Below are 26,676 nucleotides of genomic sequence, written 5' to 3'. Positions count from 1 at the left end.
TGATGAATTTTGGTATCAAGTTCTAAATATTCCTTTAAGCAACCATGTTTAATGTTATACTCCTGTTTTAAACAGCTTAATGAGTACAATGTCACATTTTCTTGATGACCTAAGTTTACAAGCATGCAGTGTAATACAGGTTCCTTTGATAAGGAGCTATATAGGACTGATGGCTCCCTGCTATGCCCTTCTAGCTTATTTTGCTATTGCACTTCAGATTTGCTGGAAGCGCCTGACTCCCCACTCTTGCTTTTATGATGCCTTCTGCATTCATGTATTTCTAGGCAATAATGAAGGTTGCAAGGAGTATATTATAACCAAGCTTATTAAGCCAATAAATATCATTTTACAGAAGTTGTTGGGTTTGTGTGTACAAATGCATGGGCTGTAACCACTACTTATCAGTGTTCAGGGACTCTTTTTTTTTTTTTTTTTTTGCCTTTGTTCTCATTTTCTGAGTTGGTTTAGAGTTTTCTTAATAAACCTCTATGTCAAGATCCTGTCCTTAGTTATACCAGCATTCCCACAGAAGAAAAGGAATTCCCAGATTGAAGTAGTTGTAAAATTTCTGACAAGAAACGGTGAAGATGGTAGCATGCTCCTGACTGGCTGGGTGTTCTGATACCCTGTCTTTTATCTGCAATTCCAAAATCTGAAAAGCTTGGAAAACAAAGTATTTTCCTGAATTTAGTGCAAACTTAACCTGTTCTGAAGTTAATAGTTTTTATCCCACCTAATGTGAAATCTGTGTTTCACTGCAAATTATCTGTGTATTTAACACCTCTGCAGGAGGGTAAGGGATGGTTATATGTACTACACGATTCTAAATTTAAAATCCAAGAATTTTTGCATTCTGAAACATCTGGCTGCAAAAGCGTTTCAGATAAGGGGTTGTGGATAAAAATCAAGGAATTTTTTTTCAAGATTTTATTTTATTATTTTTATTTTTTTTAAAGATTTTACTTATTTATTTGACAGAGAAGGAGAGAGAGAGCACACAAGCAGAGGCAGAGGGAGAAGGAGACTCCCCACTGAGCAGGGAGCCTGATGCGGGACTCGATCCCAGGACCCTGGGATCATGACCTGAGCCGAAGGCAGATGCTTAACGACTGAGCCACCCAGGCGCCCCAAGATTTTATTTTAGAGAGAGAGTAAGAGAAGGAGGAACAGAGGAGGAAAGAATCTCAAGCAGACTCTGGGCCAAGCCCGGAGCCCAACACAGGGCTTGATCTCACAACCCTGAGATCAGGGCCCTGAGATCACGACCTGAGCTGAAACCAAGAGTCACTTAACTGACTGAGCCACCGAGGCGCCCCAAAAATCAAGGAGATTTTAAAAGTGCTTTTCTCTTATCTCTAACTTGTATTATCCAAAGGTTATTTAGGAAAATGGTAAATTATGCTGAACCTGATGCCAGGAAAGCTGGGTTTCTCTCATTCCCCCATCGACTTCATATTTTTAAGGAACACTTTCAAGCTTTGAGGAACTCAAGTTCTCACAGCCAGAATCTGGCAGAGCTGGAATTTGAAACCAGTTTTTTAATTTTCCACTGCTTAAACCTCTCAATCTCGGCATTATACTACTTTTCTTTTGTGGCAACCACACGGGTATTCCTGTTCCTCAAACCTACACATCTTTATCAGTTCCATATGGAATTTCTTCCTTTTCTTCTACTTTCCTCCTGTTTGAAGGTCTCATTCACCCTGCCTTACTCCTCTCTCTCTACTGCCAATATCTTTACCATTTCATGGGTTTTCTAAGCTTGGGTGTGGAATATCAACACCCCGTGGCTTCCCTGGCTTCCTTGCCATCCCTGATGACAAGCGTTCAGGCTTTTTCATTTCAAGGATCCTGCTACTAATCACTAGGGGGATAAACAAAAGTAATAAAATAATTACAGGGATGTTAACAAAATGATTTTTGCTGTTTTTTTCTAGAATTCCCCATGAATTCACATTTTGATTTCTGCCTTCTGTTTCTCAGAATGGATTCACCATTTACACCCCTTCTGACTCTACCATTAAGATGCATTTCAGGTCTGATGGTAATTGCAAGGTAAAAAAAGTAACACGGCCTTTGGTTTCTGTAGACCATTTGAACTCAGGAACTTCTAGACTGGGTAGTGTGTTTACTAGATCTTTGCCAAGATTAAAAATGATTCTGGGTGGGTTTTTTTTTTTTTTTAAGATTTTATTTATTTGACAGAGACAGAAGAGAGGGAACACAAGCAGGGGGAGTGGGAGAGGGAGAAGCAGGCCCCCCGCGGAGCAGGGAGCCCGAATGCAGGGGCTTGATCCCAGGACCCTGGGGCAATGACCCGAGCCTAAGGCAGCCGCCCCACGACTGAGCTACCCAGGCGCCCCAAATTCTGGGTGTTTCTACACTGCATCTATCCCCAGCTAGATGAGTCTTCTAGCAAAGTTCATGGCACAGAGGTGTGCATTCAAAAATTCAGCATTTGTTAACTGTTTGCCAGGTGTAGGGCATGCAAAATTAAGCTATCTATATTCAAGCTGAACAGAAACCCACCCAGTGTGGTAACTTCTGCATAGCATTGTAGGGGCAGAAAATTTTTCCCTTCTTCCCTTCTAAGTTCTTTGCCTGGTCTAATAGTTACATTGACACAAGACAGGTCAACAGGAGGAAACCAAATTTAATTGTGTGTGTGTGTATATATATATATATATATATATATATATGAGCTCCATAAACATAGGAAATTCAAAGGAATGACCAAAGTACGTCATTGTATCTTTTAGACAAACAATAAATTAGCCAGAATTGACAAGACAAAGGGGTTTGGGTTTGGGGTAATAAACTGGGTTTGTTAATAGGCCTTCTCGGCCCTAAATTCCCCATCTGGCCATAAGGAGGCCTTCTACCCTTCTGGTACAGGGAGGATACCTTTCACATAGATTCATCTCCTTTTAGTGGGGACAAAGGAGGGGCAGAGTGGGCTTGCACTATTTCTAAAGTACCTTTACTTAGAAATAATCTGTATGCCGTAGTGGCATATTTTGGAGTGGCATATTCTTTCAACATAAATGGGACTCAAATGGAGACGGGTTTGAGAGATCAGGAAAAGCTTGCTGTGGAGTGGCGTCTGACTGCGTAAATTCCTATCAGATCCACTCACTGCCTTTGGGACTCTGAACAAGTGGTCTCTCAGTGCCTGTTTCCTCACTGATAAATCGGGCTAATGGTGGGACTTCCCGCACTGGACTGCGAGTGAATTCAAGTACAGCTCTCTGAAACAGTGCCTGGCACGCAGCAGGAGTGCCATACATTTCCTGATGGCTGGGGTGCCCGGCGGCACTTTAGCCTGATGGTTGTCCTCCAGGCTGGCTACACAGGGTAACCCGTTTGATTTTTCCACCTCACACAGTTTCCCAGCCAGTTCTGTTCCAGACGCTCTCTTTACCTTCCACAGGCCCCACTGGGAAGGCCAGTTCTCCAAAGTCGGGGCCGGCCCACACCTGGTGACGAAGGCGGGTGGCACCCCCTGCCCTCGCTCGCCCTCCAGCTTCGGCGGTCACCCTTGGTTCCACAGGCCTCCGGAACCCCCGCCCCGAACCCCGGGAAGAGGCGCGCCACTGCGCGCGCGGACCCTCCCTGTGCTCCCGCGTGATCCGACGTGCTGGGTGCGCCCGCAGAGGCCCCGCCCGCGGCGTCGAAGGCGGAGGGGCCGCAGGAGGCTTCGCCAGCTGGGGGAGAGGGAAGGGGCGTGGCTTCCCGGCTGGGCGGGCGGCCGCGCCGCAGTCCCGCCCCCATCGGCAGCTGACTCCGCGCGCCAAAATCAAACCCCAGGACCCGCCGGCTGGAGAACCTCCTGCAGACTGGAGCTCAGCTTGCGTGTCAGGTCACGTTCGGCAGTGGCGCGAGCATCAGCGCGCGCACCTGTGGCCACTTCCCAGCCCTCCTTGCTGGATGCGCTCGGGGCCGCCACAAGACCAGAATGGCCACCCCACCGAAGAGGAGCTGCCCATCTCCCGCGACCGGCTCTGAGGGGACCCGCATCAAGAAAATTGCCATCGAAGGGAACATCGGTAAGGAGCCTCGGGAAATGTTCCCAAAGCAGGGGGTGCCGCGGCGGCGGCCCAGCGCTCCTTCGCTGCATCTCTGCTGCTCCTCACTGAGGGCTTTCTTCCAGCCTGGCTATGTGAATGCGGACACGGCTTCGAATTCCCTTCGCTCCTAAATCATTTTGCCCTGTCCTGCCCAGCTTCTGTCCCGATCCCCGAGGGTGGCGGTGGCCCCGGGGCGCCCGGGCCTTCAGGCCTCGTTAAGGTGCACCTTGGGCCAGTTTCCTCCCCTTGATGGGATTGCGCAAAGGGAAGGGTTTTTGTTTTTGGTTTTGGTTTTGTATTTGTATTGAGGGTGTGTGTGTGTGTTCTTGAGGTGTAATTTACATACATTAAATTATCCTTTTTTTAGGTGTTCTCTTCAATGAGGTATGACAAACATATAATGCTCTTTTACTACCACCATGATCAAGATTCAGTACATTTTTATCACCTCAAAAAGTTCCCTGGTGCTCTTTTGTAGTCAGGTCCCTCTGCATTCCTACCCCTTGGCAACCACTGATCTGGTTTGTCTCTGTAAGTTTTGCCTTTTTCCAGAATGTCATATAAATGGAACGACAGAGTATGTAGCCTTTTGTGTCTCGCTTCTTTTATTTAGCATAACGCTTCTTTTATTTTAGCATATTGCTTGTATTTGTAGTTCTCTTTTTTTGCTGAGTAGTATTCCATTGCATGGATATACCAGTTTATCTCTTCCCAGTTGTGAACATTTGGATGGTTTCCTTTTTTTTTTTTTTTTAGATTTTATTTATTTATTTGACAGAGAGAGACAGCGAGAGAGGGAACACAAGCAGGGGGAGTGGGAGAGGGAGAAGCAGGCTTCCCGCGGAGCAGGGAGCCTTAGGCGGGGCTGGATCCCAGGACCCTGAGATCATGACCTGAGCCGAAGGCAGAGCTTAACGACTGAGCTACCCAGGGGCCCCAAGGGAAGAGTTTTTTTAATGATCTTAATATCATGGCATTCCTCACCCCTGCACCCACATCCAAGTAAACACTGGCTTATGATTCAAAGACCAGTACTGTTTATGTTCCTAACCCAGATGAGGGTAGACTATACCATCCATGTCATTTTGCAAGGTACGTCTGAACTTAGATTCTTCTGTATTTCCTACCACAGGAAACCTATGCCTGACACTTCCTGTTCTGATAGAATTTTTTTGGCTCCAAGTTGGGTACTGGCCATTCATGCATACAGCAAATGTTTTTTAATTCTTACCACATTCAAAGCTCTTGTACTTCTTTAAAAAGATGGGGCAAAGCAGATGCTATAGCAGCATTCCAAAGAGTAGAAAATTGCTGAACACGCTCTTAAAGAGGAGATCTTGTTGCCTTTCAACAGTATTCAGGCACCAGTGTAAAAGATCCCTATAATAAACTCTCATTTCCTCTTAGGATAAGTTCTTTGAAGTTGAATGTTTACTAGTGGGGTTCCTCATAGTTACATATTGGGTAAAGAAGAACATATGTAAAGGAGGAAGTGGTTGAGCAGCCATTTCAAAAGTAAATTTAAATGAACAACCCTTCAGATCAATACCACAATGAATTAATCCTCTTCCCTTTCTTAAATCCAATTAAGCAACATATCATATCTAGAAAGTTACTACTCCCCAAGCATCTTTAATCTTCCCAGCACCTGAAATAATTTCCTGATATGTCACCCCATCTCCAGTTTCTCTTAACTAGCTCCAGAGCAGACTTTCTATATACAAATCTAATTGTGTTATCCCCTACTTAAAATTCTCTGATTTCTCCATTATCTACACTGGAAGGAGTTTCAAACTGGTGGCTTGCATTTGCACAGTAGTGGCCTGCATAGATTTGAAAAAAAAAAATTTAATGAATTGCTAGCATTTAAAAATTTTGAGATTTCTTGTGAACATCTAGATTCTTGGCATTTCTTAAAATATCTGAAGATCTGGTAACGCTGGACGTTTGTTTCTGTAAGATATCAATTTGCTATTTAGATGGGTTATGTTCCTTACCACTTACTGTCTTCCTGACGCTGAGGCTTTGTCAGTTAATGTGCTAGCACTGTTGTTCCTGTCCCTTCCACCTTATTTGCCAGACCCAAATAAGTATAAATGTACAGATTGCTAATATGTGTGTAGAAGACTATTTAGTGATTCCTAGAATTTAAACTTTAACTGGTCATTTTAGTTTTATACTCAGTAACTTATCTTCTCATGTTCTCTGTTACTAAAATACTCCCTTGTGTTAGATTTATGGAGGCCTTACCTGCTTCTTTTTATCTTAATAGTTTGTATAGATGATTTTTGGCATCATAATACCTGGTTGGCATTAGTAATTCTGTTAGGTCCCATGACTTTTAAAGTATTAACATCAGTGTCTTTGGTCCTTGTTCTCCTTTGCTTTCATAGAATATTAATTTATTAATTGGCTTATTTTCTAGCTCCACACTTTCCCCCCAAAAAGCTAACGAACTAGATATTAATCTGATTGGGAACTACAGGTAACTGTTGTTACTCTGCTTGAACTGAAGAGTAATTTTAAAGAATAGCTGTTTTTGCTCTTAAAATTTTGGAGTATGACCACATGAAATTTTTCTGTTTGTAGGCATGTCAGAAGACAGGTGAATGTTCTAGCTTTAAATGCTTTCAGACTCTGGCTAATGCCTGATTTTTTTCATGTGTTCCTTGGATCCTCTTTCTTTTTTCTTTTTTTTTTTTAAAGATTTTACTTACTTGTCAGAGAGAGAGAGGGAGCACAAGCAGGGGGAGCGGCAGGCTCCCCACTGAGCAGGGAGCCCCATGTGGGACTCGATCCCAGGACGCTGGGATCATGACCTGAGCCAAAGGCAGACACTTAACCAACTGAGCCACCCAGGTGTCCAGATTGGATCCTCTTTCTGAACATCATGTTTTCCTTTCCTTCTTCCATCTAGCTCAGTCAGTGTCCAGTGATCATTTTAATTGCTTCTGCTTACCATTCTAAATGCTCCATACGAAATCTGTGGTCACCAGTCTTTTTCCCATGATTAAATCTAATGGTCATCTAGTTTATCCTTAACACCTTTTCTCCTATCCTGTGGGGATGACTTTGTTTTGCTTCTCAGCAGTTCTCTGTTCTATGTTACCTTCTTATTGACCCCCTTCCTCCCCATCCCTGTTTTTGCTCTATGTGTGCTCTTTTAAAAAAAATTTTTTTTTATTTACTTGAGAGAGAAAGTGGGGGAGAGGGGCAGAGGGAGAGAATCTTCAAGCAGACTCCCCACTGAGCTTGATTCTTGACATGGGGCTTGATCCCATGACCCATGAGATCATGACCTGAGCCAAAACCAAGAGTCAGACACTCAACCGACTGAGCTACCCAGGTGTCCCTCTACATGTGATCTGTTAAAGTTCTGTTTTTTTTCTTCTTTTTATTGCCTATGTAATGTCCTAGGTTTGAATATAGTCATTCAGGTCAAAAGTAAGTTCTTTTTACCCTCTTTGGATCCCGTTTTATAAGGATGAGGAAGCTTTCCTTGTAAGCTTGTAGAAGCTGCTTTTTTATATTTTAATCTATGTGTGTGTATTTTTATATACATATGGAGAGAAAAAGAGAGCGAGAAAGAGAATACATCATGTTGACCAGAGGTGTCTAATATAACCACTTTTGGTGACTTCAGATAGGAAGGGTGTGGTGGTCATTGGGAGTGTTGCTACACCCTGTAAAATTCTAGGTCAAGACTTTCCCTACTGTTAAATGGAATGTATTCCCAAGTAATATTAAAATAGTGAATAGAGTATGTCCTGATTATACCTGAACTATTTCCGTTATTTTCCCTATAGGTGTCTCAGAAACTAGTGAATGATCAGGGAGAAGCAAAGTACATACAACTTTTTTTTAAAGGGTTGGATAAGTGCACAGAACCATGAAAGTGAAGCAGAGAAAGCATGGCTATTCCTTATAAGGGTCTTTGCAAAAATGTTTTTATAATTTCTGTTAGGTACTATGGCTTAATGTTGTATAGTTATACAATTAGTGTCATATAATCATACTAATTCTCTTTGTAAAACTCTAGGTACTGGATACATCTTTATATTGATTTTATAGTTCATTTGGCTGTTTCTAAGTTGGTTTTAGATAGAAAGATTTAAGTTTGTAAACAGAGAATAGAGCCAGTAGACAGAAAAATTTTGAAAATGCAAGAGCCTATAATGATTGTCACTGTACTCATAGCTTGTTTATCACAACAATTTCCATAAAGAGGGTATCATTATTATTTCCATTGTATTATGAAGAAACAGGCTCAGAGAGATTCAGTGACTTGCCCAAAATCACATATCTAATTAAGTGGGAGCATAGCCTTACCTGTTTCCCAAGTTATCTCTGATTACTTGGTTAAGGAAAGAGACCTGATTTTTTTTTCTGCCGCAACATGTTGCCTACAGTTTCACCAGATTTTAAATTCTTCTATTCCGTGGCTTTGATAAACTGAAAACAGTAACAAATGTGCCTAATACAAGTGTGTAGGGACCCTTTTAGTTTTCACTGAAACAAATCTAAAGAGAAAGTTTGGGAAATTGAATATTTTTGTTTTTTGTATTGTTTGCTAGTATAAATTTTGAAAAAGCTGATGTCTGTTTTGACTTTTTCTTTTTTTTCCCTAAGTCTCCTTCTTCAATTTTCCTTTTCCTCTCACAACAGCTTCAGGGAAAACAACATTTGTGAATATCCTAAAACAGGTCTGCGAGGATTGGGAGGTGGTTCCTGAACCTGTTGCCAGGTGGTGCAATGTTCAAAGTGCTCAAGGTGACTGTGAGGTATGAAAACAATATTAACTAAATAAAATAAATATCTATTGCTTTAGAGGACCAGTGGTATTTAACCTTTTGGGTTTTTTGGGTTTTTTTCCCTAATAAAATTTTCAAATCTAGCTTTAAGTCTGTATCTTCATCTTCATACATGGATGTTTGTGTATATGTATGTGTGTGTATAAACATTCATTGAGCTATGCACTTAAGATTTATGTACTCGTTGCATCTAAGTAGAATTTTAAGAGTTTTTAAAAATTAATTAAAAAGTTAAAAAAAATCTAATTGCAAATTAAATTCCTTGAGTAGCTTTTTACATTTTGTTTAAAAACAAGCGAACAAGGAAAACAAAGACCAAAAAAACTAACCAGTAACTGAATTTTATTAGTTTACCTTTTTTTTTGATAAAGATTTCATTTATTTATTTGAAAGAGAGAGAGAGACTGAGAAAGCAGGAACGGGGAGGAGAGGGAGAAGCAGGCTCCCCACTGAGCAGCACCCCCCCCATATGGGGCTCGATCCCAGGATCCTGAGATCATGACCTGAGCCGAAGGTAGCCGCTTAAACGACTGAGCCAGCCAGGTGCCCCTATCAGTTTACCTTTTGAGCCTTTTGTATTAGAGAGAAGCATTTATCTTCTTATTTCTTTGTACTTTTCATTCTTGCCAGACTTTTACCCTGGACACAACTGTCAATTTCCCAGGACTTTCCATTCTACATTGCAAATAAGAAAGAAGGAATAACAGTTAAATTTCGTATTTTACAGCAAAATTTTTTATTGTGTGTGTATGAAGGAAAGAGACCTGATTGCTAAGATTTCATTTCTGGAGAAATGAGACTTGAAATTGAAAGCAGCATAGCAGAAATCTTCAAAATGGAAATGTGTTCTAGAAACTTACTTTGTTAGAATTGAGGAAGATGGAGGATTCAACAAAAATGTCTTTTTTTTCAAATTTAACTGTTGGTATAAGGGAATCTGGGAATAATAATTGAGTATTTAAAATGTAAATCATTAGCGAGATATTCTGTAGACTTTGAGGATATATGGTTTTGAATAACTAAAAATATTTTCTCACACACTGATTTGTCAAGCATAGTTAACTTTAGGGGTGCAGCTTAGTACACTCTGATCCTTGGAATAATCCAGGATTAAATCTTGAAGGGACTTCCTTTCCATATGGACTCCACTTTTTTAAGAAATAGATATTTCAGTCTGGTCTGTGGGGAAAGGCAAGATTAGCCTTAAGTAGAATTTTAAAGTGGGCAAATTTATTTGCTTCTTTCTTTCAACATTTTTTCTTGACACATGATATAACTATAGAAAAGTATAGGAAACTTATGTATAGTTTGAAGAACAATTGGAAAGCTAATCATCAGCCAGGTCAAGAAATAGAATATTACTGATATTCTGGAAGTCCCTGTTTGTCCTTAGGTCACAGTATCTCCTTTCCTAGGGTAACAACTGCTAGGGGTAATCAATCACATAAAATAACTCCTGCAGTAATACTTCTGCTTTCTAAAAATAATTTGACTGTATGTGAGTATGTGAACATATCTCTAAGAAATATAATGTAGTTTTGTCTGTTTTTGAATGTTATATAAATGAAATCACCTGTTCGCAATCTTTTTCTTGCTTTTTTTATTAAGTCTATGAAATTTGTCTATATTGTTGCATACAGTTGCAGTTTGTGCATTTTCATTGTCATATAGTATTCAGTTGTATTCACACATAGCTATTTGTCTATTCTATACTTTTGACCAATTTTTGAGTGATGTCTAGTTTAGTTTCTGTAAAAACAGCCCTATTACGAACATGAATCCTGGTGCACGCATGGAAGAGTTTCTCTAGGACTAAGAAGTAAAATCCTTGGTTGGTGGGCCATTTGTATGATGCCTGTTTTCCAAAGTGGTTATTATCCAGTTTCCTAATTTTTGTCATTCTGTTGGGTGTTTAATATCTTTTATGTTTTCAGTTTGTATTTCTTTGGTTGCTTATGAGATTGTGCTCCTTTAATTAATTTATTGCCATTTGGATTTCTTTTGTGAAGTCTCTGTTCAGGTCATTTTGTCATTTTCCTTTGGGTCTTCTGTCTTCCCTCCACTCTGCACTTTTATCTCCCAAAGTGTGTCTTGTGGCCTCTTTCACTGAAGTGCCCTGCCCAGGTTTGCTTACCTTTAGAAATGAGATATATATATATATATATATATATATATATATATGGGGTGCCTGAGTGGCTCAGTCGTTAAGTGTCTGCCTTCGGCTCCTGGCTCAGGTCATGATCCTGGGGTCCTGGGATTGAGCCCCGCGGGCTCCCTGCTCAGTGGGAAACATGCTTCTCCCTCTCCCTCGCCCCCTGCTTGTGTTCCCTCTCCCTGCTTCTCCCTCTCCCACTCCCCCTGCTTGTGTTCCCTCTCTCGCTGTGTCTCTGTCAAATAAATAAAATCTTAAAAAAAAAAAGAAATGAGATATATATGTTCTAAAAACACCTCTTTCCCCCTCATTTTTGGGGTAAACTATCAGTGCAGTTATTCCTCAGGTGTTAGGTAGGAAGTAGACAAAGTAAACCAATGTCAGAAATACAGAAGGGATTCTTTCATTGAGAGAATGTTAGACTAGATTGGATTAGTTGACCTCCATTTAAGGTCCATTCTGGTTTTTAGTGTCATAAGCTTCTAACTTATATTCAATATGTATAACTGATTCTTTGGCACGTCAAAGGGACATCTCCGCCTTTCGATATACCTATAATTAATCTGGGGTGCAGAAACTGATATATAAAAACCAAAATGCCAAAAATTTTAATTTGTAGAGAGAAATGTAATTATCAGATTCACCAAATTAGGTCAATGTATTCTCTGTGGAGGCCCATAATTCTCAACCAGTGGAAGGAACTCATAAGAATCTCACAGTTTTAGGGTGTTTTATAAAATGATAAACAATCCCTTGGGAATTTTAATATGTGGAATGCCTCCTGGTTAAAAATGACTGCCCTAGTGAATCATTGTTAGTGTTGGGATTATATTGACCCCTTTAGTTTATGTTGGAGAGGAGAGGTAGAAAACATTGCATTAATATATATGGGAGGACAAATTTATAATAAGCAGGTTGTCTGTTAAGCTTAGAATCAGAGCCCAGGGGAATTAGTTATATTATCTTAATGACTGATGTCATCAGACTGTGACACATTGATGCATCTGTCTCTATTTTAAGATTCTTGGTTTCATGGATCTGATACTCATGTTTATGGGTGGGGCATTTTCTTCCCATGTACTGGAGTCAAAATTCCAAATTGACCTTTGTAACTACTATGTGGATGAACCTATATGTTCATCATACAGTTTACTATAATCTAGTCATGTCTCCATGATATTAAAATTTGATAACCTTAATTGGTGCATATTCTTGGAGAATAGTTTTATTTTTGTGTATATTTTGGGGTCTGTTTATCTTGTTAGTCCTCTGTACTTCTAGGTGGCATTTCAGACAGTGTGGATAGTATTTTGGAGATAAGGTTGTGGAGTGTGAGGATGGTGGTGGGTGGGTTCTCTTTAGCTTTGGATATTTTCTTTTATTCCACACCTCCACTAAACTCAAGAAATGGGATTTACTTCCTTCATCGTCGAGCCCTTCTTCCCCAGACTCATTTCTGATTGATTCCTTGGCCTTATAGTGTGAATCACCCACGGTCCAAAATCTCGATTTTCTTAGAAGACGGTCTTCAGACCGAACCTTGGCAAGGCCAGTCATACTTTGGATGTTCTTCATTTAATCACACTTCTTGGCAGTTGCTGTAGAATTGGAAGAGTTGGGTTGTTGGTACCTTTGATCTCTTACCCTAGTCAGTAACTTAATTTGCACCTGCATGCTTTGCTTGCATTTTGTTTTTTAGCTGTTGCATTTTTTTTACCTGCTACCTAGTGGCTGAAATGTTGCTATACTATTGATAAGCTGCACCAATTTTAGCAAAATAATGAGGCAGAGTACCTAAAAAGATTATGTAGCCTTCCCTCCTTTCCCCTCCCATGGTAAGATTATTTTTAAAGGTGCCACCCAGATGATCATCAATCTTTGAATTGAAGGTTTATTTCAAATAGTTGCTTATTTGGTGGTTTATATTATTATTTAGGCCCGAAGCTTTGATTTAATTGCTTCCTTTTAGCTTATTTTTGAGATGGACAAATTCTTAGGAACATATCTCTGCTCTGTCCTGTTTTTCTTATTGAGCTGAAGTCTTAGGGTATCTTTGTTATTAATTGCGAAGCATTATTTTACTTTTATCCAACACTTTTTTACCGCTAAGGAGCTACTGGAAATTAGAACTATGATAAAGAAGGGATAAAATATACTTGTTTTTCAGATAACAGCATTTTTTGGGTGCCTGGGTGGCTCAGATGGTTAAGCGTCTGCCTTCGGCTCAGGTCATGATCCTGGAGTCCTGGGATCGAGTCCCACATCGGGCTCCCTGCTCCTTGGGAGCCTGCTTCTCCCTCTCTCTCTCTCTCTCTGTCTCTCATGAATAAATAAAATCTTTAAAAAAAAAAAACCAAAAACAAATAACAGCATTTTTTGATAAGTCATTCTTGAAAATTAGGAATGCTTGATAAAGTACTTCTCATACCTTCTGAAATCACCTGATAACTTTTGTTGGCTATTTTATGATTATTTTGTTTGGTAGATTCTAATCTTTTTTGATTGAACTTAATTCAGCTCTTTTGCATTGTTTACAGAGGTTAGATTAGAATTAAAAGATAAATGATTTTGTATCTTTACTTGATATTACTGGTTTTCACTTATCTTGACAATAATTTGTGCTTTCTGCAAAATAATGAAGTATTCTATCATGAAGTGAGTTACAGAATTACAGATATGAATGACAGAAACAGAGTGAAACTTATCTATTATCCCACCACCCTATATGTATCTTATGATAGTAATTTACTATATCTAATATTGGCAGTGGGGGGGACATAATTTTTAAAAATATTATACAGTAATACATGTTCATTGTTTGAAGTTAAGAAAATATCATAGAGTACCAAAGGAAGGAAATAAAACTTGCCTGCAATCTTATTACCTAGAGAAGACTATAGATCTTACTTTGCATAACCGTAAACAATTTTGTGCTTTGTTTTTTTCCTCCCCATAATGTTTATATCAAAGGTCATTAAAAATGACATTCTGTAAATGATTTCTAAAGGCAGCCTAACTTATTGTGTGCATGTACCAGTATTTATGTAATATAAATGCCTAATAATAGTGGAATGATACCCTATTTGCTTAGTAATGTGATAAAATCTTTGTGGTTAAATCTGTATTCTGGGTTATTTAAGACAAATTTCCAAAAGTGAAGTTAGGTAGGCCCAAGAATATAGATTTTGAAAAATAAATATAGCTAAACTGCTTTCTAGAGATATTCTATCAACTTTTACATAATATAATTTGACCCTGAGGCATTCACATTTTTTATCTGGATCCTTTTAAGAGGGGAAAAAACTGATAAAATTACACTCAAGTTGGTAAAGATTATACACAGTGTTTTCTTGGATAAATTTTTAATATGTATTTTATTCTTAACATTCATAGTTGCATACAAAAACTCCAGCAATTTGTAGTCTCCAAAACTTCATGCATAGAATCAAAAGAAAACGTTTTGTATGGGCTTTTAGATTACCCTGAAAAAGTAGAAAATGATATCCTGGCTTACAGTTAATTTTCTAATATGGTGTAGTTAAACTCAAACAACAACTAACATGTTGAGAGCTGTAAAATTGTACTGCAGATTTTTTATTTAGTTTTAATTTAAGCATTTATATTTTTAGAGCAACTAGCTGACTATTATTTTTATAATTGGGTGATGAGTCAGTATTGGTTCTCTAATTTATTTTCATGTAGTAGACTTTGGAATTACTTTGGGCAAGAGTAAAAGAGTATTGGAAAAGCCAATAAAAGGAGATATGTAGTCTTTTTTTGTGTGATTAATATTTTCATTGTGGTAAAAACACATATCATAAATTTTACCATCTAAACCATTTTTAAATATACGGTTCAGTAGTGTTAAGTGTATTTACAATGTTGTAAAACAGATCTTTAGAATCTTTTCATCTTGTAGAACTAAAACTATATTCATTAAACAATTCTCCTTTGCCCCTTTCCCTTAACCCTTGGGAACTACTGTTCTCTCTTACATCTATGAATTTGACTACTTTAATTAATTAATTAATTTTTAAGATTTTATTTATTTTTTAAATTTTAAAGATTTTATTTTTAAGTAATCTCTATATCCACTCTGGGCCTTGAACCCACAACCTCGAGATCAAGAGTTGCGTGCTCCACTGACTGAACCAGCCAGGTGCCCCTGAATTTGACTACTGTAGATACCCTCATATAATTGAAATCACAATAGTATTTGTCCTTTTGTGACTGGCTTATTTCACCTAGCATATTGTCCTCCAAGTTTTTCAAAAAAAGTTTCAAACTTCTTACTATATAACAAGCCCATTTTATATATGTAACCTACTTTGTTATCCCTGTGCATTGCAAATTTATCCTAAGTGCTTTTCAGATGAACCAAGTTCACTTCTAATAGATATTATTAAATGTATGTATCAGGTAGATTTAAGGTAATACTTGCTGCTATAATGAGCTCTAAAATCTCTGTAGTTAAAAATAATAAAATTTTATTTCTCAGAGAACAGTACAATATGGTGTTTGGTGGATAGCCTACATGCTGTGACTCAGGGACCCATACCCTTTCTAAACTGTGGCTCATTGAACCTCTAGAACAGTGCTTTAAACTTTAGTGTTTATTAGAATGACCTGGAAGACTTGTTAAATCACATATTTAGTCCCTACCTCCAGTTTTTGATTTAATACGTCTGGTGTGGAGTGGGTGCTTAAAAATGTGCATTTCTCACAAGTTCCCAAGTGATACTGATGTGGCTGTTGTGGGGACCATACTTTGTTACCCCTGCCCTGGAGCTGAAGTTGAGAGCCTCTGCTCTAGGGTCTTGGTGTCCTTTATTTCTTGCTGATGGAGAAAGAGGGAAACATCACATTTGAGAGGTTTTTAGAGTGAAGCTTAGAAATGGTATACATTGTTTCTGCCCTGCTTCCATTGACTAGAAACTGAGTCACATGGCCACACTCAACTACAAGGGAGGCTGGGAGGTAAAACTTAGTTTGTGTCCAGGAAGAAAAACAACGTGGCTTTAGGGAACACATAGCAGTATCTGCCACACACACATTTCTAAATAGGAGTACCTTAAGTTTATTTTTTAATGTAACTAAAACTCAAAAGTACCAAGTTTAATTAATTTATGTGGAAGAGATCTTCAACAAATATTCTCTATTTTCCACTTCTAAGAGATAAAAAAAAAAAACTATTAGAAAAACTTAAATATGACCTTTGGCTCACAGTCCTAAGCCCATTCATTTTATAAAAGTATGCCAGGGATAATGTAACCAGGACCAGAGCAAACTAATCCAAGACTTAAATTTTTGTGTTTGGAATTAACATTTTTACTGCAGAGAATTCCGTATATACATGGATACCACTACCACCCTGCCCTCTACTTTAGCATCAAAGATAGGTAATTCCTTTAGTGAAGTGAAAAAACTTCTTTAAATGATGTTAGGATTAAGCTTGGAGTCTACTTTGCTATCAGATAAATGCTAGCACCTATCATGAAATCAACTGTAACTCATGAAATCAACTGTAGCTCATTAATATTCTGGTTAATTTAATGTACAAAGGGAGAAAGCCTAAAGGCTCTATTTTACTTCGTTATTTTTCATTTTTTTATTACTTTATATCACTTTTTGCCCCGAAGCTATTTTTGAATTTGATTTACTTTAAAATAACCACAATCATCTACCACCTTTCTGAAGAACTGGGGAAGTGTCTAAAAGCTGGTGTCAATACTGAAAGAAATTTAATATGACCTGGTATTTCTGTTTTGAGTTTTTTTGGTTTTTGTTTTGTTTTTTTCACATTGTACATTTATGTTTATGTTTTTTGGTCTACTCATAGACCCTCTTTGAGGGGGAGTAGCTGACATCCAAGAAAGGAAGAAGTTTTGTTAAGAGAAAATGTTTTTTTTTTAAAGATTTTATTTATTTATTTATATATATATTTTTTAAGATTTTATTTATTTACTCATGAGAGACAGAGGGAGAGAGAGAGGGAGAGAGAGAGAGAAGCAGAGGGAGAAGCAGGCTCCCAGCCCGATGCGGGACTCGATCCCAGGACCCTGGGATCATGACCTGAGCCGAAGGCAGACGCTTAACCAACTGAGCCACCCAAGCGCCCCAAAAACACATATTTAATTACCTTGTCTTTTAAGAGGGAATGTTTGTAATAGTTGAAAGTACTAGATACGGCACATACAAATAAGCTGAGAAAAAGGAAGGAAACATCATTTGAGCGGCCCCAATGGAGGTCACAAAATTATGCATTAAAATTAATGTGGTTTCTTCATAGGGTATCTACTTAACACTTTTGACACAATCTAATAAACTTATTTTCTGATTAGAAGGGGCTATCAAGGGAGGGACTATAAAGACATGGTTATGTCGATGACCTGACACCTAAGGAAGAAATTGAAAAATAGACAAGAACTAAAAACTAATACCAATTTGGGCTCATTTAGTATAAGATTGACTAGCAATTTGAACAGTTTGTGTCTGATATTTTATGTGTACATTGGAGGCACAATTACACATAAACTTCTTTTATAAATCCAGCAGTTGATATTTATAAAGTTGTCTAAGAGTAAGTGTCTATTACTGAGTAATTTTCAAAATACTATCCTTACAAGGGTAGGAAAATAAAATACATACTAGTGTCTTCTCCCTGTAAAAATAACTACGTAAAAAAAGTGGTTAAGTTGATAAACTTCATTTAGCTGAAAAGATTCACTTGTATGAAACATTTTTCCCCTGGAGGATGCTGAATAAGTGCAAAGTCAGTTTATAATTAAATTAACAAAGCCTTTTTAATGAAATTTAATAAATTTATTCTTTAAGCAGTTTGGGAAGGCAACTAATTACACCCTTATTTCAGTTCATCATCTGCTGAGTTTTTTCTAAACAGACCTATTGTTGACAGTTAGCTTCTTGCTATTTTATGCTTTTTTTTTTTTTCAGTTTTCAGAAGAAGATTCAGTTAATTATGTGGTTTGTGGTATGTAATTTAAATTCTGCCTCAGTGCCATGTGTTTGTGTGGTTTTTAGTTCTTAACTGAAACTTTGAGGTCAATATTTACACTTCTGGATTTTTTTCCCCCCGGAGGAAAACCACCTACTTTGAGCGTGACCTTCTAGGAAGCGTTCAGGGGTGTTTATTTGGACAAAGATTAAGAATAGGAATTAAGCCATCATATTTTATTCCTTGAAAGTTACTATACAAGATTAAAGACTTTATATGACTTTTTGGGGGAAACTTTATATAGCTTGACTTTACAGGCTGAGGAAGCATCCTTTGCCCACCATAGGGATCTATGAAGACAGGTCCTTATTTATTCCTTTTGTCTGGGACTATGGGTAAATATTTGACCCTACAGTGCACGTGGTGGATAAACTGTCTTCCTTTTAAAAAGAGTAGTATTCCAGATAATCAGCTGTTAGGGCAGAGCTCATTCTTGGTTTTCTGACAGGCAGGGAAATGATCATTCCTAGTTCACAAAGGGAGGACTACTCTCCTAGGATGTTTTCCCTTCTGGTTGTCTGGACTATGAATAAAAGCTCTTCTTTGCTAAAGCAGTTGCAGTTGAACTAATAATAGTGGGATGTGGTTCCTATAAATGGAAGCATTAGGTTTATATGTTTGATTTGGCATGTGTTGATCCTTTTAGGGATTACTGTTGGGTCACTGGAATTTAGAGAGGGGGAATATTAGGAAGTGAGAATGACTGACATATCCCAAGGTATGTGAGATTGTCCTTTTCCTTATAGATAAAATTGGAATTCGTATATTTTCCTTAATAAAATGGGTTTTTAAAGTTTAAAAAGGGGGGCGCCTGGGTGGCTCAGTCATTAAACGTCTGTCTTCCGCTCAGGTCATGATCCCAGTGTTCTGGGATAGAGCCCCACATTGGGTTCCCTGCTCCGCGGGAAGCCTGCTTCTCCCTCTCCCACTCCCCCTGCTTGTGTTCCTGCTCTCCCTATCTCTTTCTCTGTCAAATAAATAAAATCTTAAAAAAAAAAAGTTTAAAAAGAGAAGCATATGCTTAAGGATAGATTGTAGGTGAAATTCAGTTACATTTTATGCTGTTGCAATAAAATTTTACAGATAATCTAAATATTTATAAGCTCTAATTCAGCTATTATTTAGCCATGTAATCTTAGAAAGCACTAGTTTTCCTATACTTTTCTTTATCATTAAAATGGGAATGATAATGGGAAAAATGAAGCTCGTGTAAGAATTAAATAAGAAAACAAAAATGAAAGTCCGCTGGGTTGGGAAGATAAGGTGTTGTATATTAAATTAAAGTACATGCAATATTTGGGAGATTCTTATACTAAAAAGTTATTTGTTATTTATCTGAAATTCAAATTTAACTGGAGGTTCTGGGTTTTGTTTTTTCTTTCTTAATCTGACAACTCTAGTATTAATGTATTCTAATATATTCTATTACTGTGAAAGAAAGAAAGAATATTGCCACAAAAAGGAAGAAATATCAGTGGCTTCTTTCTGTTCATCCTCTTATTTTGATTTGGAAAGTGTAGAATGGTAGGATTTATTGACTTTGACCCATAGTAGTGAAGTAGCAATGGAAGTCCTCAAATGCTCAAAATTATTTCCTATATATTTTACAAATTAGAGATTCATTTAGAATACCAAGTCTCTTAAAAAAAAAATCCACATATTAAATGAGATATCCCCTAATTTAAACTACTTTAATCAGACTGTATTAAAATCTAAAAACAAAAATTTGTGGGTAGAGGATATTGTTAAGTAAAATAAGTCAGAGAAAGGCAAAAATATGATTTGATGCTTATGTGGAACCTGAAAAAAACAAATGAATAAAAAAATAAACAAAAAGCAGAATCAAATCTATAAATACAGAGAACAAACTGATGGCTGCCAGAGGGGAGGCGGATGGGGGATGGGCAAAATGGGTGTAGGGGAGTGGGAGATACAAGCTTCTGGTTCTGGAATGAATAAGTCACAGGAATAAAGGGCACAGCATAGAGAATATAGTCAATTATATTGTAATAGCATTGTATGGTGCCAGATGGTAGATACACTTGTGGTGAGCACAGTATAAGATAGATTTGTTGAATCAGTTGCTATACAACTGAAATTAATGTAACATAGTGTGTCAACTATACTCAAATGAAAAAAAAATGTTTTTTAATGTGAAAACCAAGCAATACTGTGCCTATAGTTCCTCTCAGTAAAAATTACCTAGAACCAAGTCACCCATGCTTCCATTAGGTGGGACATATGCTCTCCAGTTTTATATATATATATATATTTGTAGTCTATGGTTATTGAGGAACCAAAGACTTAAGTAGATCTATCAATATTTAATATATTTGAAATTTAACTTGAAACACTTAAAAAATTTATCAGCTAATTCATTTAAAAATCACAGTAGTAAGCCCATTACATGTTAATGTAAATATTTTCCAAAAAAAAAAATTTAGTGAGAAAAGTGACATTGATTTATATGTTGCACATCCCTTAATATCTGACTTATTCCTGAGTTCTCATATCTGCTTCTACATTCAAACTGTTGCAATATCATGTGTTACGTAGCTTCTAGAAAATTATACATTCAGGGCTCCTGGGTGGCCCAGTTGGTTAAGTGTCTGCCTCCTGCTCAGGTCATGATCCCAGGGTCCTGGGATGGAGCCCCGCATCAGGCTTTCTGCTCAGTGGGAAGCCTGCTTCTCCCTTAACCACTCCCCCTGCTTCTGTTCTGTCTGTCTCTCTATCAAATAAATAAATAAAATCTTAAAAAAAAGAAAAAGAAAAAATATATACATTCATGAGAGAATGAGAATGGAAAAAGGTACATTTATTATTAAAATCATTTTTTTTTCTTGTAGACCCCTGCAAGGATCTCCGGGACTCCTCAGTCATTCCCCTGCCACACTTTGATGACCTCTGTTCTAGATAATATTTTTATCTGTAGAAATTAAAGACTCAATAGAAACTCTAGAAAAAAAGATTCTTTTAAAAAAAAACCCTGCAGCTAAAAGATTAGTAATTCCACTGTGTCATCACATCTAGTTTGTGTTCATATTTCTCTATTATAATTTTCTTATAGTTTGTTGTTATCAAGAGTCAAATAAGGTTCACATGTTATATTTAGTTGATAAGCCTTTCAAATTTTAATCTACTGGTTCCTCTTCCTCTTTTTTCTTTGCAGTTTATTAGTTGAAGAAACTGGGTCATTTGTTCTTGTACAGTTTCCATCATTATGGTCTTGGCTGAGTGCATCTCTGTGGTATAGTTTAACATGTTTCTCAATCTCTGTATTTCCTGTAAATTTGTAATTAGATCTCTAGAGCTTTATTTTAGATTTGGTGTTCTTTTTTGGCTGGACTTCTTAGGTGATGATGTGTATTTTCTTTCACATTCCACCAGGAGGATGTCTTTTGTGATGTTAAAATCAATCAGTCTGTTCTGATTTGCATTTCCCTGGTCTGTTCAGGTTTTATCAGCCTAATTCATACATTATAAAATTCCCTATTAGCTTTTCTCTAATGATTTTTAGGATGTATTGCTAATTGTTGCCCTAATCTAATATATCAGTTGGTGTTGGAAAAGGTAATATTCTAATAATCAAGCCTGTTAGCTGAGATTTCTTCAGTCAGAGAAGACCTTTTCCTCATCTACTATTCCATTAACTTGAAATAACATTTGTATAGAAAGGGCCAGAATAATTTTGGATAATTTTTTCTGTCTATCTAGAGATTTCCAGAGTAATTAATTGGTGACCTAGCAATCTCCAAAGATGATTGGAGAGTTTTTTTTTTCCTGGTTTTCTTTAGTATTAATGAATTTATAAATTTTTGCCTTCCATTCACCATTCCTTTCGGGATGTTCAAAGGGTTCTGTCTTTTTGACAAGTGGAAGCCCTTTCATGTTGGCTCCCTCTCCCTTGGTACAACCTCAGTTGATTTTGATAGTTTACTTGTTTCCTGGGACAAGAGGTGTTAAACTCATCTTGTACATTTCTTTCTTCAGACGTAGAATCAGGTATGTGACCCTAATTCCTTTCAGTGGGAAATGGTATTTAGAGATCATAATCTGGGTGACATTTATGTTTGTTCCTAAAAGGTTGTCATTGTTTATAGGCCTTTTGGTGGACAGAGCTAGGAAAACTGTATTTTATAGAAAGGAAAGTAATTCATGAATTCTAGATGCTATTTCAGATTCATTTATAAGATTACCGAGTTTGGGGCACCTGGGTGGCACAGTTTGGTTGGGTGTTCTACTCTTGGTGTCGGCTCAGGTCATGATCTCAGGGTCATGAGATTGGGCCCCATGTTAGACTCCACGCTCAGCATGGAGTCTGCTTGAGGATTCTTTCTCTCCCCCTCTGCCCCTCCTGCTCATGCTCTCCATCTCTCTCTCAAAAAAAAAAAAAAAAAAAAATTACGGAGATTTTGCTTTATTTTTTATTCTACATTTTTTTTCTTAAACTGAAAATATGGGTTCTAAAAATATGATATGAAATCACAAAATTTTAGGGAGGACTTATTCTGTTTTATTAGAAGATTGGGGCCTAAAATGCCTAGGGGGGCCAGGTAGCTAACAAATAAATCAGGCCTGTTGAGAGAATCAACAGGGAATGACAGGGGCTGATAAACTGGAGAGCATATGTCCCACCTAATGGAAGCATGGGTGACTTGGCTCTAGGTAATTTTTATTGAGAGGAACTACAGGCACAGTATTGCTTGGTTTTCACATTAAAAAACATTTTTTTTTCATTTGAGTATAGTTGACACACGATATTACATTAATTTCAGTTATATAGGAACTGAATACACAAGTGTATCTACCATCTGGCACCATACAATGCTATTACAATATAATTGACTATATTCTCTATGCTGTGCCTTTTATTCCTGTGACTTACTCATTCCAGAACCAGAAGCTTGTATCTCCCACTCCCTTCCACCCATTTTGCCCATCCCCCATCCTCCCTTCTGGCAGCCATCAGTTTGTTGTTCTCTGTATTTATAGATGATTCTGCTTTTTGTTTATTTTTTTATTCATTTGTTTTTTTCAGATTCCACATATGCATGAAATCATATATTTGCCTTTCTCATTTAACAATACCCTCTAGGTCCATCCATGTTGTTGCAAATGGCATAACCTCATCCTTTTTTTGGCTGTGTACTATTCCACTATATGTATTTATATATATTTTTATTTTTTATATTTCTATATTTTGTATATATTTTATATATAGGATATATATACACACACATATATATATAACATTTTCCTTATCCATTCATCTGTCAGTGGACACTTAGGTGGTTTCCATATCTTGGCTATTGTAAATAATGCTGCAATAAACAGAGGGGTACATCTACTTTTTTGAATTAGTGTTTTTGTTTTCTTTGGGTAAATACCCAGTAGTGGAATTACTGAATCATATGGTCATTCTATTTTTAATTTTTGAAGAACCTTCTACTGTTTTTCACAGTGGCTATACCAATTTACATTCCCACCAATAGTCTATGAGGATTCCTTTTGCTCTATATCCTTGCCAACAACACTTATTATCTTTTTTGATTTTAGCCATTCTGACAGGTATAAAGTAAGATCTCATGGTCTTGATTTGCATTTCCCTGATGATGAGTGTTGTTGAGGATCTTCTCATGTGTCTTTTGGCCATCTGTATGTCTTCTTTGGAAAAATATCCATTTAGGTCCTCTGTCCATTTTTTAATCAGATTGGGTTTTTTGGTGTTTAGTTGTGTGAGTTTTTTTTAGTATATTTTGGGTATTAACCCCTTATCAGATGGATATATCAATTACCAATATCTTCTTCCATTCAATAGATTGCCTTTTTGTTTTGTTGATGGTTTCCTTTGCTTTGCAAAAGCTTTTTATTTTGGTGTAGTCCCAATAGTTTATTTTTGCTTTTGGTCCCTTGCCTTAGGAGACGTATCTAGAAAAATGCTGCTATGGCTGATGTCAGAGAAATTACTGCCTGTATTCTCTTTTAGGTAGTTTTATGGTTTCACATTTAAGTCTCAAATCCATTTTGAGTTTATTTTTGTGTATGGTGTTAGAAAGTGGTCCAGTTTCAATCATTTACATATAGCTGTCCAGTTTTCCCAACACCATTTATTGAAGAGATGGTCTTTTCCCCATTGTATATTCTTGCCTCCTTTATCATAGATTAGTTAACCATATAAACATGGGTTTATTTCTGGGCTCTCTATTCTGTTCCTTTGATCTGTGTCTGTTTTTGTGCCAGTACCATACTGTTTTGATTACTACAGCTTTGTAGTTTATCTTAAAGTCTCCGATTGTGATACTGTTACTGAAAGACCCAAGTTCAACTGCTCATCACTTGGAAAGCCAATACTCAAGAGATGAATTCTGATTGGAAAGGAATATGAGCTTTATTCAGGAGATCCACCAGCTGGGGAGAAGGTGGACTCTTGTCCAAAAACCAACTCCAGGGTTTCTGCCTGGCCCAAAGATTTTTAAAGGAACTTTAGGGCAGTTAATCAGTAAAAGGGAGCACAGTGGTCTTTAACACTTCTTGATTGTGTGCAGACTCAGTGGTGCCAGCTACAGACCTTATCGTGGTGCTCAGAGGTTGTGTATTGGTGCCCCGGGGTGGGGGAGGGATGTTGTTCAAGAGGGTTTGGTTCCGGGTTTTTCTAGGAAACAATATAGAATCTATAGATACACCAAGAAAGTTTTAGTTAATCCATCACTCAGGGCTAAAGGTGCTTGCTAAAACTTACAGACTACTAAGTTGGCTGGAGGGGCAGAGGCCGCGGATTCAATAACGATTTTCTTTGTTTTTCTTCAGGGTCTTTTTGTGGTTCCATACAAATTTTGGGGTTGTTTGTTCTAGTTCCATGGAAAATGCTGTTGGTGGTTTTTGCGTTTTTAAAAAGAAGATATAATCTAGGTATATTATGTGAAATTATTTAGCTATTAAATATTGACAGCTGGGGCGCCTGGGTGGCTCCGTTTGTTAAGCATCTGGTTGTGACCTTCAGCTCAGCTCATGATCCCAAGGTCCTGGGATCGAGCCCGCTCAGCGGGAAGGCTGCTTCTCCCTTTCTCTCTCCCTCTGCCTGCCACTCTCCCTGCTGTGCTCTCTCTCTCTGTCAATAAATAAATAAAATCTTTAAAAAACGAGTTAAATAACTATTGACAACTAATTCAAATGTTTAAAAGGGCTAAACAAGTATTTTCTGCCATAGGCTTTTAGTTTGTGACTTCTTGTGGATAAGCTCTAAGGAACCGATAGTTAAACTAGACTTTCGGGTTCTTCTAGACCTCAGGCAACCTGAAAACTGCAATGGGAAAGAGCTGGAGGAAGAGGACTTCAATCATCTTGGTTTTGCTAATTGTGATGCATTTATTTATCTAACTTCTTTTTGAGCTTTTTTAAAAATTTAAATAGCTCTATTGATCATTAATTTTGCTTTTTGTTTCTTTTTTCAAATTCAAAATAGGAACTGACAGCATCTCAGGAAAGTGGTGGAAATGTTCTTCAGATGATGTACGAGAAACCTGAACGGTGGTCTTTTACCTTCCAGTCATATGCCTGCCTCAGTCGAATACGAGCCCAGCTTGCTTGTCTTGATGGCAAGCTCAAAGATGCAGAGAAACCTGTATTATTTTTTGAACGATCTATATACAGTGACAGGTATATATAAATGACTTGCCCTTGTCATTCTGGAATCGTGGCTTGGAACTGGGATTTTTATTTCTGTTTCTGATAATTAAAGGAATAAGAGAGGCTGTGTTGAGGATTTGAGATGCAACATTACCTTTAGCAGGTTGGTAGTAACGGCATTCCCTAGTTCTAGCATTATTAATTGCTAGCTTCCATGGAAACTAGGGAATACGATAGCCATCTCATTCAGATTTGCAGAGAAGTTTTTTTTCTTCCAACCCTCTTAAAATTTTCATCTACTCTGGTTAAGTCTGTATCTATATTCAAGACTTGCATCTTGAGCAAGATCAAAAATCTCTAAGGGGGCCTTAGAGTTACCCTGCTTATGTAAGGATTCTTTTAAGCTAGAGAGTTGGCTCAGAACAAATGTTCTCAAACTTTGGTCTCAGGATCCCTTTTCATTCTTAATATAATGATTGAAGAGCCCAAAGAGCTTTGTGTCTTACTGATGTTTATGTTATTAAAAATTAAGATTGAAAAATATAAAGAACATTTACTAATTTATTTAAAATTAGTAATAATAAACCCATTACATATTAGCATAAATAACATACTTGCAAAAATTATATTTTTCAAAACAAAAAAATTAGAAGAGGATTGTTTTATATTTTTGCAAATCTCTTTAATGTCTAAATGGGAGATAGCTGGATTCTCATTTATGCTTCTATATTCAGTCTGTGTACCATGTGGTTGAAGTATTGTATATACAGTAATCTGGCCTCTCACGGAACCCTTGGAAAGATCTTGGGGACTAACAGGGGTCCTTACACTACATTTTTGAGAACTGCTGGCCAAGAACATATTTCTTGTAGTTGGAGATATTCTATTGATTTTTTCTGCTGTCTAAGGCATTATCTGCCATGGATTTTAGGAGAATGTTCCATGTCCATTTAATAGATTTATTTTCTCTTTTCTATTTCTTTGTGTTTTTTGGAAAAGAAT

General features: G+C 37.4%; 1 protein-coding gene across 1 annotated transcript in view; it reads left to right on the top strand.

Moving 5' to 3' along the window:
* The first annotated feature begins 3,794 nt into the window (after nt 1–3,794).
* The window catches only part of DCK (deoxycytidine kinase), a 31,841-nt gene continuing 8,959 nt past the window's right edge, over nt 3,795–26,676 (top strand). The window contains exons 1-3 of the mRNA XM_028100755.2: nt 3,795–4,046; nt 8,733–8,848; nt 25,511–25,704. Coding sequence (XP_027956556.1) covers nt 3,956–4,046; nt 8,733–8,848; nt 25,511–25,704 — 401 coding nt within the window. The 5' untranslated portion in view covers nt 3,795–3,955. The remainder of the gene's footprint in view (nt 4,047–8,732; nt 8,849–25,510; nt 25,705–26,676) is intronic.

Source organism: Eumetopias jubatus, unplaced genomic scaffold (assembly GCF_037043125.1).
Source record: "Eumetopias jubatus isolate StellerSeaLion01/CBP00866 unplaced genomic scaffold, mEumJub1_p1.0 scaffold_2, whole genome shotgun sequence".
NCBI classification, from domain to species: Eukaryota; Metazoa; Chordata; class Mammalia; order Carnivora; family Otariidae; genus Eumetopias; species Eumetopias jubatus.
Note: the sequence above shows the minus strand (reverse complement) of the source record. Positions and strands in the feature narration are given on the sequence as shown.